At 32.6% G+C, this 18,207-nt stretch overlaps 1 protein-coding gene across 1 annotated transcript in view; it reads left to right on the top strand.

Annotated features, from left to right (window-relative positions):
* MS3_00010601 (uncharacterized protein) overlaps nucleotides 1–12,918 on the top strand; it is a gene marked incomplete at both ends in the record, with an annotated part of 73,829 nt that extends 60,911 nt beyond the window's left edge. Inside the window, 7 exons of the mRNA XM_051218988.1 lie at nucleotides 815–1,277; nucleotides 3,234–3,683; nucleotides 5,318–5,603; nucleotides 6,245–8,282; nucleotides 9,525–9,977; nucleotides 10,918–11,176; nucleotides 12,370–12,918. Coding sequence (XP_051069210.1) covers nucleotides 815–1,277; nucleotides 3,234–3,683; nucleotides 5,318–5,603; nucleotides 6,245–8,282; nucleotides 9,525–9,977; nucleotides 10,918–11,176; nucleotides 12,370–12,918 — 4,498 coding nt within the window. The remainder of the gene's footprint in view (nucleotides 1–814; nucleotides 1,278–3,233; nucleotides 3,684–5,317; nucleotides 5,604–6,244; nucleotides 8,283–9,524; nucleotides 9,978–10,917; nucleotides 11,177–12,369) is intronic.
* Nucleotides 12,919–18,207: the final 5,289 nt, after the last annotated feature.

Below are 18,207 nucleotides of genomic sequence, written 5' to 3'. Positions count from 1 at the left end.
CAGTTCTTTTTTTTCTTTCCAAGACATACTATCTATGTCTACGATTTTTAACTATCATTGGTACTACTACCATTAATTCTCCGGTATTCATCTCACCGTGGTGTGTCAACTTGAACCGACATATATGTTTTAGGTCGTAACGGACATTTTGGTTATACCTATTATATGATACACAACTGTCTGCATATAAATGGTTATGTTTGAATGAATATTCTCATACTTTACTTCAGCAAATAAACGGTCATGGTAATGTGTGTAATTAGTATTAGGGATTTTTGGAGATTGTAGTATTATCACAGTTAAATCACGAACTAATTTTAGCTGAGCCACCATTGAAAAACTGGGAGCTTTGGACACCCGTTTCGTCTTAGTACGGCTCTCCTCAGCACCTTGCATCGATGACCCTACACATGAGAATCAAACCCCAAGACTTTCGGTCTCGCTTAGCCTGTAGACCACTGTGTTGGCATCCGATGGTATTAGGGTCGTGGATACGCACTGCTGAAGAGTTCCGTACTAGCACGAAACACCTGTCTGCTGCTTTCAGGTTTTCGTTATTGCTCTATCTAAGATCAGTTCGTGATTTCAATTATGAAAATGCTACAATCTATAAATCCCTCATAGTAATACATTATAATTGCTGAGCTATGAACTCACATAAAATAAAAATTTGTTTCAATAATTCACCTGAATTTCCACGTTAATTAACGGCATAAATCACTTTGATTCCTTGAAGTCATAGTAAAAAATGTATTGGTTTTGCCATTTTTTGTACTAGCTACTCACAATTACCTGTTATTTTCTTTCTATGTAGAAATGGCGAATCAGTATTCTCACACCCAATACGATTAACTGGTCATGAAATTTTGAAAAAGTTAGCTACTACTTATATAAATTATAATAATTCCATATTGAAACATAATAATAATAACAATAATAATTCAGATGAAATTTTGTTAACAAAATCTACCCAGTTAAATAATTCATTGCCAATTATATCAACATTAGGCACTATACCTAAATTCTCATTTGTCAATAATTCAATGAATGATTACTTGGATTATTTACGTAATGATAATGAAAGAAAATTAATTTACTCAAGTTTTTTACAGTACAGTCTGCAAATTGTTTTACGTTCACAATTATTATTAATAAATTGTACAGGAATTGATTTATATTTGAAATTTTCATCTTTGAGCAATGACTGTTCCTCGTATACTGACGATTGTGAAATACCCCTTCAAGATAATAAATGTTTGGTCTTATCGAAAACTCAAGTGAGTATTTATCTAAAATGTTTAGGAAGTTAAGCCAATTGACAATTTTTTAGAATGTACTTATTAGGATAACTGAGTTATTTGTTATACTCACGAAGTCACCATCTTTTTTCTTATGTATAGTGATGTCTATAGTTCAGGATTGGATTAGGCAAGGACCTGAGCGTAAATAGACCTAAACATTGTATTCACTCACAAAAACGGTCACTCGTTATAAACCTGATTTTTATAGCAAAATTTTAAACTACGAGTTGAGGTTCCCGAAAGTATAGACTTTAATGGTTAAAAACTCTGAGGTGTGAGTTGTTTTATTACCTATCTATCAAAGCCTAAGGGAATCAAATGGGATTTGAAATTACAAGCTGACTTATTGTGTAGTACCGCAACAAGAAGGACATTTAATTGTATGTTGGTTATCTCCATCTTGTTTGAATACAGTTGCTTTTTTAAAGTTTTGGGTTGATGAATTTGTTACAACAACTAACATTATATGATTGTTTGTTCGTCCTTAATCTTTTTGTAATTCAGTCTTATCCCATCCAGTATCCTTCATGTATCCCAGCGATATTTTATTGCATAGCAAAAAACTGATAAGATTTCGAAATCGATGGATCACATGGTTTTTCTTAGCTGAGTACATATATTGCTCGCAAAATTCAACCTCTGAATCCTAACTAAATGGATATTCGTATACACAGAACTATTATTCTATTGTCGTTTACATATTTAATTTCATATCAACGTAGTTTGACTACTAGATACTCATTAGAAAATAAATAACAAGTTAATGATGGAACGAATGTTATGACATATGGAATTAGGTTACTTTTCTGTTCATAATTTCATTATATCTCAGTAAATTCAGTTTCAGAATCACATCGTACTTTTCACCTCACATTCCCTGATTAAAACGTAATGCGAAAGAATCTCACTTTTATTCACTTGTTTCGGAATTTTACCTTACACTTATGTGAATCCAGAAGTTCTTAAGTCTACTGGGCCCTCGTGATCAATCCATTTGATAATAGAGTTCACTAATGACACATACCTTCACTCTAACCAATGACAGGCTCTGACCAGATATAAGTAACCTTAGAAGTGACCACGAATATCTCTACTCATCTTGATCAATAACGAAACTCATCTTTAGCCCGGTAATCTGTTGGAAGTCGAAACACAACAATCAGATAATACTCCTATCCATAGGATTATATACATTAATTGTCAGTCTACAACACACAGCAAGTAGGAAGCCAAAAGTGATAAAGAACGTTGCAGGAGATGAATAATCAATGAAAGATAATTATAGGCAGGTGAAACTTATAACAACAGTTTATATGTTTAACATAATCTTTTGATACGAGGAATATAAAAATAGAATAATTTGTCATTTATACGATGAGAATAATATATAATAGTTTTTCTTTAAATAATCCTAAGAACCCTAACTTCTCAAATATCCGCTCCGTCCTTCCATAATAATTTACTTTATTTGAGTTATCCATTAGTATTTTGTTTCTGCTAAGTTTTCTGGTTAAACTCTAGTTAGTAACTTCCTACCTGCTTCCTGTATTACCAGACTCAATCTACACTATAACATGAACAATAGAGAAATAAAGGCGGAGTATCAGTTGAAACTTTGCTCCAGGGTTAATTTATATGCAAAAAATGGATGACTTTGGCCTTTCAGAAACTTCTGAAAACATACTAATTTCAGTAACAAAATTAATAGTTATCTAATCAAAATATGACACATTATCATTCATGTTTCTATAACATTTTTATTGCCTGTTGACTGAACGGAACGTTTTCAGTCTTCTGAGCTTCTGGAGACTTTTTCAGGGGATTTTCCTAGGGATTCATCAGTTCCCGTGTCAACTCCATAACTTTTATTTAATTTATTATTATGTGCTTTTTTCATTCACTCATTTTCTTTTTTTTCCTTTTCCGGTGCAGCGTCATTTTCAATTAGGTGTTTTATTTAATAATGAAATATTTTGGTCTGAAACAATAGCCATACAACAATTGAATTCATCGAACGAATCAGTAGAGGATAACCGAAAAAAGAATATTGATAAATATGTAGATTTATTCTTATGGAACAATCAACCCAAATGTTTATCTTTTTCGAATTCATATAGTACAATAAGTATTAATATTTTAATTAAGAATAGAATGTTATGTTTAACAGTTGAATTGAAATCAAGCAATCAAATGAGTAATAATATTGATGGTAGTGATGAAGATTATACTTTGACTAGATCAAATAATTTCATTATTACAATTAAACCGAGATTTTATATTCAACACTGGCCTACTGTTTATATTCCAGTAAGATTTAAACCAATTATTATCCCTTTACAACATGTTAACAATACCGAAGTAAACAATTTATCTATTGTTCCAGTAAGTGATAAGCAGTTTTCAATGTTTTGTTCTTCTCTATGCATTCTGCCTTATTTTATACCAATAGACTTATGGATTTTTACATTGTCTAATGATTGAATAAATAAATAAAAACCGCAAATCTAATCCTGCTGGGTTTTTTTTAACGTTGACTTGTTTATTTGGTAGGTAGATTTATTTTAAAAAATGTAAATAAAACCATAGAATAAACATTACAATTAGTATGGATGTTATCATTGAAAGGCATGACATGTTTTACTGGTGTTTTAATTAATTGTATCGTAATATATTTATAATGATAAGTAAACTTTAGAAGCTTTCTTTATTGTAATGTAATCTGATTCTTACTTTATTCATATCCCAGTTAACTTCGTATATTCTTTAGAATAATCTCGCTGTATAGTGAGATTCTCTGAACACAGCGATATTAGAAATTGGATAAGAAATATTTTGAGAATAGATTTATTTCTGACAAAATAATTTAGTAGGCCATACGTGTAAAAGAATAAGACTATGAGAAGTGTAAATTGTGTGTAGTGTTGTATGCTGGATGTATAAATTAATTGTGTAGAATGTGAATTGACCCAACAATCAATCTCTGAATGAACCGTTGACTCAGTTCATATATCCAAAAATTTAATATAATACTAGACAAACACATATAAGTATTCATACGTCTAGAACGAAGAATAAGTTTGTATAGATCTATGTTGTAGGTGAATTATTGGGGTAGGAATATGTAAAAGTGAATTTTTAGCGCATCTCTTCAATGTTCAATATATTTGCAATATCTAACATTTTTCCAATTATTTAGTGGGTGAATGTTGCACATAAGAGCATAACTTTCACTTGGGGATTTCATTTCAAGCCATACGTTTTACTTTATTCGCTTTTTCCATCCAGAAATTTGGGATGAGGTACAGTATTGTGTTCACAGAAGATGTATATAGATAGCTTTAAATGATTGAAACAAAATCTCTAGGGAAAATTACACTCTTATATCCAACACTGACCCAGTAAGTAAACGGAAAAGGTTAAATATTTTTGTTCTATTGAACACTGCATGAGTCTGCTACAGTGTGTTTATAATCTTACATTGTTCAAGAGTTCCTAAATTGAAGAAAACAGTCATTTAATGTCTTCATATTTCGTTATCGTTCCTTGACTCGTATCAATCTATTATTAAGTCATTTTAATAATTTCACAAAAGTACTGATTTTTCCTTAGCATATCTAACCTTACTAAGCTTATTGAAAAATATGTAACAATCAATAAATGGAACTATAATTTACGAACGACTTTTGGGCGATACTAAGGTGATCTCAAGAAACTTTAACCACTTACTAGAGTCAACAGATGGTTAGAAATTATTGTAAGGCATTAGAATTAAGATATAGAGTTAGTTAGCAGTGAACATTAGGAGTTAGAATTGTCGTTTTTATCATGAACTTAAATCAGATATAATGCCAAAATCTAAAAGATTCAAACTTAAACCAGATTAGCTCATCCGCAAATTATAGTCCCACCGCAGTTATCATGTTCATTTTTCCTTAATGGAAATTAGGCAAAATTACTTTACATTGTAAATTTTATTTTGTATTCAATTATTTTTCTATACAAAATCCAAATTTTAGATATCTGCGTTGAAGTTAAATGAAGCTATTGAAATTTCAAAAGGAAATAACGATAATATCCCTATTTTATGGTGGAATTTAAGTCATACTATTGACCGATCATTGTTCAATACAGAATTGTCGTATTGTATGCAAATTACACTTGGTTCAGTTGTTCAATCACAATGGTCAGAAGTATTTCCACTTCACAGAGTACCAACTATTTCGCATAATATAATTCATCGAAATTCATCCTCTTCTATGCCAATATTTCTTAGTCAAGTGTCGATTCCAATAGTTTCGGAAAGTATGTATTCAATAATTTTAACAAGATATCAAATTTGTTTAGTTTTTCTATTGATGCATTTAATAATCTGAGTTGATAAAATTCCTCTTACCTTATATTGCATAAAATTAAATATTTCCTATGAGGTGATCGAGCCGGTTAGTATTATTACCCTTTGCCGTTGAAGTGTGTTCCCAAGCCATATACACCAATCTTCACATTAAAAATCAGTTGAGTTATTTTTATACCCAAAGTTCGACTTCTTTTACAACTTTTTTCATTCATTTATTCTAAGTCTTAAATCTTCAACGATCAAAGCAATAGAGATGTCAAATTCAACTATACACCATATAAGAAGTCAGCGATAATACGTGGATACTGATGATATCTCTTTGTATATCCTACCTACCTTTTAACTTAAATTAGGCACTGATGATATATACAACAATAATGAAAGCTTTCCAATCAAACTATCCTGTTGAGAAAAACTGACATTGCTAAGATCTTAAGAGTTTGTTATTTTTTTTCTATAATAATCATAGATGTAAATTCTTTATTTCAACTGATATTAATGAGTGATGGCCTTAGTTATAGATAATATTTTATTACACTAACTTATATTTTTTTAATGGGTTATTTACTCGATGTTTTTATATCTACAGATTCAGCATTCAATATGTACCCCAGCCTACTTATAACTACAATAGAACACAAATCTACAGGTCAAATAATCATACAAGTAGATAAGGATTCGATTTTACAAAATTTAAATCCATTTTCAATACATATTTACAATTGTACTAATTCATCTGTATACTCTGTTGAACTATTAGATCAATTATTATCGTCATCAGCTGAACATTTATCCACGACAAAATTATTCAATGATTCAATGAGGAACGTCTTGAAGAATACATTTTCAAATTGGTATCCTTATAAAATTTATGCTAATTCACAACTATCAATTATCCCACAATGTTTATTAGAATTATTATACATGGGTAAAATGAATCGTAATTGTAACATTAATAATAATAACAATAATGCAGAAGGGATATGTTTAAATTTTTTACATCCATCTCAATTTACTATACTTGAATTAAATCTAGATCTACAGATGAATGATGATAATGTTAATCATGTAAAATGTCCTATTCATATAAATCTTAAAGAATTATGTTCTTCTATTCATAAAACAAAAGGTTTATGGGAAAAAGAACAATTAATCAATGATCATTTAATGATTAAATTATACTTTTCAACTAATGAAAATTCATTTGGTTTAATTATACAGTTAATTGATAATAATAATAATAATAATAATAATAATAATAATAATAATAATAGTTTTGATCGAACAACTATTGACCAATTCCTATCACCAACACTATCATTGATCAATTCATTAAAGTATTTAAATAAAATTCATTTAACTATCAATCAATTTTGTATACATTTAATAACAATCGAAAATCGAAAAATAAATCAAAAAAATAAATCATTATCTAATCATTTAATATCAAAATATAAATTTAATGAATTGTTACCACCACAAGATGAATTTATACGTTTAACAATTATCAGTTTAAGTTTTATACTGATAAAGAACTCAACATTGATCAATAATAATAATAATAATAATAATATTCAATTAAATAATCAATATTTTATTATAAATAAACAATTTATTATTGAAATTTGTTTAAAACATTTACAGTTAGATAATTGGTGTCATATATGGACTAATGAATATGATTTCCCAGTAATTTTACAAACAATTCAATTCAGAAAATCAAAAACTATTTGTCGAATTCTATTTAATTCATCATCATTATTAACAGTTTCTATGTTAAATTATAAATTATGTAATAGTATATTGACAAATTCTTCTTCAATCATTACTTGTTATTTATATCCGCCTAATTTAGATGTTTATCTAGAAGATTCATTGATTTATGATATTCTTGGAATATCTAATAATTTAATACAAATTTTAACGAAATTCAATACATCCATTAATAATAATAATAATAATAATAATAATAATAATAATAATAATAATAATAATTTAATTAGTTCATCATTGAAACCAATGGATCAAACTTATTTCTTATGTAGACAATTAACAATTGATTCATTTAAAATTAATTTAAGTTTACATGCAATGTTACGTTTGTATTTATCTTGTCATTCAGCTCCATTACATTTTACTTCTTTTAAACTGATTAATACTGAGAATGGGTATCTTAATAATGTTGAACATTATCATCATCAACAACATGATTCAAATATTTTATCTGGTTCATTAATTTATTGGAATTCAGTGAAATATTTATTAACAATGCATTATATTACTCAAATGTTATTTCGTTCTGGTTGGTTAGTTGGCAGTTTAGATTTATTAGGTAATGTGACTGGTCTGTTGTATTCTCTGATTAATGGTCTTAATGATTTAATACATTTACGTTCATCAAATGAGGATGATGAGAATAATGATGGTGAAAATGTTACAATGATTAATTTGTCTGATAAAAATCTATTTATATGTCAACAAAATATTGATTTCTCATCTACTGTGGCAATGTCGATCGGTACTGTTGCATCTGATTCGACTACGTTTTCATTGAAATATAATCGAAATGTTGGATTTATATATCGTCTTACTCAAGGGCTTAGTTCACTTACACGTCGAACAACTGGGTAAATAAACAATTTTTACTTACCTTTTTCAGTGTATACTACAATTATATATCATATGAGTTACAGTCTGTGTGGGGGCTCATGGTACTACCCAGTTTCCCGAACCGAATCAGGTTGAGGGCGGCTCGAACCTTCGATTTAGTGAATGGAAGTCGGACGTCTTAACTACTATTTCACTGCTTTGCCATCTGAAGTCTAGAATTTTGTACACTTTCTTAATTGTATGTAACATAAAAATACATTAGAGATTTTGTACTTGGCCTGTCTATTAAACACGCACGCAAACTCAGGTAATATAACATTATTGTACAGAATATACATTAATCCTATCACAACCCTGGAATACTCTCCCTACTAACCAGGTTTAACCCCCTGAGACTTATCTTTGTTCCCTGAATGGCAAATAGTCTCACAGGGACGATCTTAAGATGATATCCCGACAATAAATCGTAAAACGATAAGGAAGAAGAGACTGATTTTTTAGGACTTGCATGTATACTTTGAACGATGGAAACGTAGACACATCAAGTTTATTGACACAAGTTGAGAGTGTTCTTGAATAGTCTTATGGTTGAGGGATAATACTCAGTCATATGTTAAACTTTTGAATGTCCACTAAAGTGCCTAAAATTTGTTATTATAAACTTATAGTTGTTAGTCTGGGTGCAACGAGGACAATATAGGACTCCTTAACTAACCAAACTAGAAAGACTTCATTATTTTTGGACGTTAAGAAAAAAACATTTACACTGCATCATTCAGGTACCTTTTCAGAATACAATACAATCGGGATTAATTCATCAGAAAGATTTGAATTACTTGTAAGTTTCTGTTAGAAGCCCTCCAGAATTCATTGAAAAAGTCTTCTGCAACTGAAACAAGACTGTAAACACTTTATCTCGTCAGTGTCATTTGGAAGTCTCTGGAACTTCATATCACCTTTCCTCAATACATTACTAAACAGGAAGACTGTAACCCCGTAGGACATTAATTTATTCAGTTTTTGAATATATATCACTATTTTCAGCACTTTTTAACGTGATGAATTTCACTAGGAGCGAAACGTTTGTTTATTTAGTTCATTCGACTATTTGTTGCATTTTGCTCATAACGTTTTTTTAATTAAAATACTTTGCTACTTCGACTGAGTAGTAAAAATAAGTATGATTTATTATTATATGCTCTTATGATGTATCCTTTTAAATTTCAGCACTTTATACTTTGTTGTGTATTTAATTTCAGTGGATTATTGTTGTCTATCAGTGGCATAGCCTCTAGTTTAGCTAGAAACTTGGATTATCTTTCTCTTGATCCTCATTATGAACAACACCAAGATCATATTCGACGACATCATACACCTAAAGGATTTAGTGAAGGTATTCAACAAGGACTGAGCAGTTTAGGTTTGTGTTTACTGAGCGCTATAGCCGGAGTGGCTGACCAACCATTACAAGCTATTTTTAAAACAATGGACAATACAATTGTTTACTCAGATAGTATTTTTAATTCATCTGTTGACAGTCAATCAACTCCTAATTTCTTGTTATCTACTCTTGGTGGTTTTGGTCGTGGTCTTGTCGGAGTGGTCACTAAACCTGTTGCTGGAGCTGCAGAATTAATTGCTCAAACTAGCAAAGGTTTGTTGCATGGTACAAACAACTCAGCAGAGATAATTATACCAAGTAAATATGGAGAGTAAGTATGAATATGTTCATTATTACAGATTTGTTTGTTATTCTAACTATTGTTTGTGAAGATATTGTGCAATACTTTTTTTCAAAATCAGTAATCAACTTTGATCTACATCATTTTGCTTCTGGTATTTAGTATATGACAGATAGTAAGCGCACTATTTTTCGTTAATATACCAATTTAATATAATTCAATGTAAAACTAAACGTTTCTCGAATTGTAACGCTGTTCATTTATTTAATTTCTGACCTAATTGATACATGTTTGGTGGTTTGTTGTGAATTGACTATAAAGAATTTCAGCTCTAGTTGTATAGTTTGCTTGCAATCAACTGTTTATTTGAGCGTCTAATACACTTTTATTGGTTTATTGGAACAATCTTAAACTCTTGTCAACCACTCAGTTAATTCTCCAGTCCGAATCATTACGTTCACAGTACAGTATTTTAAGTTGCTCCTAGAATATGTTTTAGACTTTTTCTGAATTAAATATCGATATATTTTAGTTTAAACTCTCCAAACTCCTTTGCATTCACTGTATCTTCACATATTGTTGCACATGTGTGTGTTTGATAATTTGACATGCCAGGTGAAACTAAGAAGAGATTGTTTATCAAGCGTAGACATTTATGTCGGACTTTAATAAATTTATGGACTATTTTTACATGTAAAAGGTTGGATTCTACTTGGATTTCTCTGTGCTTACTGCTCTTAGTTTGTTTCAGTAAATGATTGTCTTGGCCCATCATTTAAACCTTAGTCGTTGGTTAGACTTGAGGTATTTGTGTACACATGATCTACTTGGGGATCCGTTTATTGCCTAATTTATTTATCAGGTTCCCAATCGACTAATGATTCTAGTTATTTAGTTCATCATGTGTAAGACCAAAAAACACATTCGTTTTTACTGTTATATCATAACTGTTTTCTTGTATTGTTCCTAGACCATATATTTCATCTGAAATCGGTTTGCGTTTACAATATCAAAATGTAGACGTTATGATACTCCGTTATTGGGGATCAGTTGCACTCAGATATGTACAGTCAAATGTTTCAAATTCTAATTATCATGACAATGAAGAATTATCAATCTGCTCTTGGATTACTACTGGAATTTGTAATCACAATAATGAAAATTATTCTATAGCACAGTCACATATTATAAATGATACACTTCTTTGGATATCAGCATCATTAGATCCGGTAAGTCAACTGAAATTATCCGTGACAATTATTGATCAAGTTGTATATTACGTATGAGCTCTTTAAGTTTTAGGTGAAACCCTTGGTCGCGTTGATCAAATGAGTCGAGAAGAAAAATATAAACAAAATGTGTGGTTGCGTATGATTTGGTTTGTGTGTATAAACAATAATTGTATGTCTATTGTTTTCATCACTTCGGGCATTCTAACAGTACAACTTCCACTTTATTTTGAAAAATTCTTTGTACACAATGTCTGTACTGTCTTAAACACGGTTCTTAAAGGTATATACCGTACAAGGCTTTTAATTGGATGCATGCTTGATTTTCCTTGACTCGACATTATATGCCAACAGCTGTTGGGATTTATACGAATGTTCGTCAAGATTAGAACGAATAGTTTGACAGTAATTGAGCGCCGAGTATAGAAAAGTCATTATATGTGAAAATTATATTTGGAATATTCTCAGCGATTGAAATTTAACTGATTCCAACGTTTCGTCCAGCCAACTTCTTCAGGGTAATAATCGAAATTGTGTATTTTGCTCTGGCAAACTGATTCAGATAGTTCATTCTTTCTCTTCTTAATTTTCTATTGATATTAAACACCCTTCATTCCCTTCCACCTTTTCCTTTGTTCTTCTGCTCATTAATTTCCTATCTCTCTATCTCTTTCCCTATGATATATGTGATGTAAAATTTAACAACTTGTCACTGATATACAACTAATCTAGATTCTAGTTTGTTTTCTATGAGTCCATAATTTTGCTATTTGTATTCTTTCTCAATGCCCTAATAATCTGTCGTATAAAATAAAACAATAAATAAGATAACCAGCGAGATAGCTTGATATACCATACATTCGTGGTGTTCAGCTTCCAATTGTTAAGTTATAGGTCCGAATCTTCCGTTCGATCTACTTCAGTTTGAACAACCGGGTATTAGACGAATCTTTGTCTAGTAAATGAGTTCATCAATCAAAATAAATTTGTGTTAATATTTATATATTTTAATCAGTTACTCACTTCAAAGTAAATCAACTAATGAGATGGAATTTCTTCTTTTAGTCATCGAATACCAACCAACAAACTAATTAGGAGGTGTTTGTTATAGTTTTTCTTTATTGAATTCAGTTAAATGTAACCTGTATTACTGGATATTTTACTATCTAAATATGTACTATTTTGTATTTCAGAATATTGTTTACGCATCTGTTATCACAAATGAAATTAATAATTCTTACTTCTCATGGTTTGAACAATTTCCTAATGAAGTTTTGAGGCGTTTCATTGACAATATCATCGGATTCGACTCGAAATTCGTGGAAATAATTGATACTTCTGTTAATGACAAGCCTTCATTAGTAAATACTTATAATAATTCCGTAAGTGATATGAATAGTTCACTCAACAATCGGCCATTCGATATTTCCATCAATGATTCCTGGAAATGGATTGATCATATCCAATTCACTTCATCAAATGACATACACTGTTTAAAATCAATTATTCAAAAGTTCTGGTTGATAGATGAAAGATTGAAAAAATCGACTCATCAAAATAATACAGAGTTAAATTCTAGTTCACTTCAAGAACAACATACTATTCCTGATAGTAATTCTGTTGATTCAACGTCAGATATGAATTCCGCAGATCTTTTTTCATCCGATCGACATAATTCTAGGTGGAAGCGTGTTAGAGAATATTTGATAGGTATGAGTTCAACCGATCTTATTCATGTTTAACTAGGCTTTTTGTACGTCTCTGTTCTCTTGTTGTTTCCAGACAAGATAAACACTGTGATTCAAATTCTCTCGATGTGATAATTTTTTTCTAGCAAATGTGATTCTCACTATAATATTTTCAGGTCTTAGTAATAAATTATATTTTTTTTCACTATTTCTGTACACGTTTTTTCTTCATAGTTGAACATTTCTACATTTTTAAGCTTTGCATCAGTTTTGTTAAAAGTTGTTAGATAATTTACAAACAGTTATGTATATATTAAATGTTTTGGGAACGAGAAGTTTAAATAAATGGTTTAAACTACAAATTTACATAATTCTTCGATCAATTATGTGTTGCACACATATTTCTATAGATATATCAGATATTAATCGAATTCATTCTCTTTGATTATTTGGTATTTTTGCACATTTTAATTAGTAAGAGCTTGATAAAGCTAGTCGCCGTCTAAATTCAGTAGCTCAGTGGATAACGTGTTTGGTCTTCGGAGGTAAAGGAACTAGGTCCGAACCCCGATGTGGTCATTTAGGTGAATGGGCATACAACTAACGAGTCCGGAATAAGGGCGAAACGCTTGTTCTGGATTCCATTGTTATCCGTTTGTTATACGAGTAAACATAGTTCTCGAGAGGTGTTCATGCACTTGTTAATAACACACGGATTAAACGACGTTTTAGAAACATGTGAGTCAAAATTATTCGGTAGTTTGTTTTATTTAATACTAAATGTTTCCATTCATAACCTTTGGAATTCTTGTAGTTAGACTATTTGTACCTATATGGTTTTAGATATTCACATCAACCTAAGTGCGGAATCGTAAAGTAAATCTCTGAATAATAAAAGCACCAAGAAATCTACTAACTACATTCAGTCTGTTTTCCTGGACTTTGAGCAAATGTAATATATTTAGTAAACTATGGAACAGCTTGGTGGATTAACTGTTATATTCAATGATATTTACATATAACTCAATAATTGTAAATCCATGTACTTAATTTTGAAACATACATTTTGTGTTTGTACTAATGATACTAGTTGCCTGTTTATAGCGGGTTCGATGCCTACAACTTAGTGGCTGGAAAAATAATCCTTAGACCACCAAATAATCGATTTAAGCAATGGTCGTAATTATTTACAATATAGTATTATTGTAGTGAACAGAACACGGGTGCGGACAACCGAATGTATTTAGCACAAAATTACAGAGTTACTTGGTAAAACAGGAAAACCAATAGTAAATCGTTAATTTGCAAAATATCATTCTATCATATCAAACCGGACTGTTGCCATTGCAAACATCAATCCATCGTCTCACATTTCATTGTTCATGCAGTTTCTTACAAATTCCACTGTGTTCTCGCTGTTCTGCTGCCAGAAATTACGTTCTTTAACTCGCGTTATATACTACTTATATCAATATAAGTAGCACGCACCACAGTATAATAAAATACGTTTTATGCATTTGATACCACATTCTGCCTTCATTTGAAGACGGTTGGTCTAACTGATTGCTAGTGGCAAGTCACTTTATATTACGACTAAAGGAAAATCACTTGTTGTTATATAGATGCTAAGAGTACGTTTTGAGCAATAAATTTGACTTCGGAACTGTGATGAATCACCCAGTATTTTGAAATTGACAGTACTGCTGTAGCAAAGCGAACTTTTACAAACTCATTCCAGCTTCCTCAAATAATATACAATGTGGAAACCGCTGCGACGATATTTCTAGTGTTTGTCCAAATGAATGAAGCCGACTTTTCAGTATATTGAAACTACTTGAGTTACTGTCGTTGTACCCAAATGATTGCTGAACTTCACTAATACTGATGTAATGTTGTCACTGCATTTTCCAGTACCATGTCAACTCCACATAGGTTATTATAGCTTCTGGATAGACCTATATATTTATTCTTCTTGAGTCAAGTTCTGACCTTGACATTTATTCGCTTATTAATCTTGACTTTTTATATGAGCGTATGTGTGTGCACTGCTTATCCTACCCATCATATGTTCATACAGGCCAATCACTGAAATTCAGCAACAGCGGAACAGATGGGTAGAGCACTTCGAGGAACTCCTGATTTGGCCGGCTCCAATGAATCCACCGGACATGGAAGCAACACACACAGATCTTCCTATAGATGTCAATCCACCAACGACGGAAGAAATCAGAATGGCCATCACATAAATCAAGAGCGGGAAAGCAGCGGGACCTGACAACATACCAGCTGAAGCACTGAAGTCAGACATCGAAGTAACTACAAACATGCTTCACCTTCTATTCAGAAAGATTTGGGAGGAGGAACAAGTGCCGATAGACTGGAAAGAAGGACACCTCATCATAATTCCAAAGAAAGGAAACCTGAGCAAATGTGAAAACTACAGAGGAATCACACTACTGTCAGTACCAAGAAAAGACTTTAACAGAGTTTTGCTGAACCGGATGAAAGATGCAGTAGACGCCCAACTTCGAGATCAACAAGCTGGATTCCGTTGGGATCGGTCGTGCACAGACCGAATTGCGACACTACGGATCATCGTCGAACAATCAATTGAGTGGAACTCGTCACTATACATCAACTTCATTGATTATGAAAAGGCATTTAACAGTGTAGATAGGAGGACGTCATGGAAACTTCTTCGACACTCCGGAGTCCCTGAGAAGATTGTCCATATTATCCGGAACTCATACGACGGACTACAGTGCAAGGTCGTGCATGGAGGGCAGCTGACAGACGCATTCCAAGCTAAGGTCTATTCTGCAAAAGGAAAACCTCAACCGACATGAAATAAAGTCGCAGAACTCTGCAATATTCTGAAACGTTATCTTAGCTTTCATCATGACCATAGATGCTCCCGGAAACCATCTGTCTCTGGATCGTAGTAGACAACACCGATTGGCTCTGATATCATATTCAGCGCGGATAATCTCGAAATTATAGAAAGCCCTGCGATTTTCTGAGCTCCCAACCAATCATCACGAAAAATGTTTTGAGGAAACCTCCCATCTGGCACGCGTTAACGGGAACCGTAGCCCGCAGACATAGCCGTCTGCTATACATCACTAATGTGATTACGAATTTGGGTTTACGCTAACCCACTCACTGGATCTTCGTTATTGCAGATGTTTCTATCTCAATCATCGATATAGACCTGCTATAATATCATAATCTACTCATTGACACGCGCAAACGGTGGTTAGTAAACGGAAATACTAGTTTATCTGTACGTGTAACTGTAGAACTGTGTTCCACTTCGTTATTAGTACTGCTTTAATGATATACCTAATTCTAAAATTGAAAATTTATCATGATGTGACTACCTAATTAATAAGGTCTAAAGTGGAAGTCACATCATTGTCTACACTAACTTGTCGCATCGTGTTGATCAGCAACATGATTGGCGTTTCTAAAGATTACATTTAGGCCACAAATATAACAGTATATTTAATATGAATAAAAGCGATAAGTTACACAAGAATGGCCACATTTGCAAGACTGAGCCATACCATCCTATTGAATGAATTAATTCCTCTCACCTACTCCACTGTTGACCTTCTCTTCGTGTTAATTGTTGAATATGCATTTTCAGCTTTGAAGACTGTGTGATTAGGACCAACATCGTTACTTAACTTCTTTTTCCAGATGTTGTTTGTCCTCAATCACAGTAAGGCATACAATGGATCCATAATAACAGGAAATACTCAACAAGTACCCCGAAATACACCAAACGTGACTGAAATTGCCATGTCTAACCAGCGACGTTACGCATCAAATCACGACTGTAGAGCCACCTTTATTCTCGAAATCTCGCCGACTGGCTCTCGAAGAGCTGAGTTTGAGCAAAGACGAATTCGAACGTATGATGGACTTAGGAATCATTTGACCATTAAACAGCCCACGGTCATCTCACTTGTGCATGGTCCCTAAAACAGGAGGCAGTGATTGGCGTTCAACTGTTGACTATCGGCAACTGAATGCGAAAACCATCTCTGATTGTCACACGTTAATTCACCTTCACCATTTGACAGCTACCTTGAAAGGTACGACTGTTTTTCCGAAGGTTGACTCGGTTGAAGCATATAACCAAATTCCCATTGCTGCTAACGACATCCCCAAAACCATTATCATCAAAACTTTCGGTCTTCGCTAATTTTTGCGCATGCCTTCCAACTTAAGAAACGCTGCACAAACTTTCTAGAGATTCAATGAGTACGTTTTTCGAGGTCCCAACCTTGTATATGCTTATGTTGGTGACTGCTTGGTTGCAGGTCCGGACAGAGAATCTCATCTCCAGCATCTGGACCTATTTCTCGAACGACTGCGAAAACACGGCATTACTGTAAACATTCGGAAATATTAAATCTCCACTGACTCTCTAGATTTTTTCGGATATATTATTAACGCTCAAAGCATCCCACTTCTGCAAAGTAAAGTGGTGGCCATTCTGGACTATCCAGAACTGACCACAATCAAACAACTCCGCATGTGTAACGACCAAGTAATTCTCTACCGACGGTTCTTATCAAATTGCTGGTCTCTTATAAAACCTTAAACCGACCATCAATTTAAACGACGTTGCGAATAAACACTCTACACTGTTAAGGAACTCATTGGCGAAGTAACATTGCTTGCGCACCAGGACAGCAAAGCACCCACTAGTATCGCAGTGGATGTGTAGAATTATGGTCTACTATGATATTAGTACTGCTCTAATAATGGACCTAATCCTAAAATTTTAGATTTGTCATGATATAACTGCCTAATCTATAAGATCTTACGTGGAAGTCACACCATCGACTACACCAACTCACTGTATTGTATCAATTACCAATACATGATGTAGAACAAGGTTAGGCCAGAGAAGGAACAATATATTTAATATGAATAGAAGATATAAGGTAACATTCACAGGGACCACGCCTGCATGGCCGAGCCATCCCATCCGATCAACTCAGTCCATTTAATTCGTTCCTCCCGCCTTTTCCATCATTAGGTATTTCTCAGCGTTAAATAGTGAATATCTATTTCCCGAGTTATCTCGTGTCCAGCTTTGAGGATTGTGTGGTTATGGTCTAATGCCACTACAGATGCATCCCACTCGTCAATCGAAGGAGTCTTACAACAATGAGTTAACCACACGTGGCAACCTTTGCATTTACCTCGAGACGGTTGCTAGACACAGAATCGAGGTATAGCAATTTCGGTAGGGAACACTTAGCTATGTGTTGTGCTGTACGGCACGTTCAACGTTCCGTTGAAGGTCGAGAATTCACTCTTTACACT

The sequence above is a fragment of the Schistosoma haematobium genome, chromosome 3 (assembly GCF_000699445.3).
Source record: "Schistosoma haematobium chromosome 3, whole genome shotgun sequence".
NCBI lineage: Eukaryota > Metazoa > Platyhelminthes > Trematoda > Strigeidida > Schistosomatidae > Schistosoma > Schistosoma haematobium.
The sequence above is the reverse complement of the archived record's forward strand: the minus strand, read 5'-3'. Positions and strand labels throughout refer to the sequence as shown.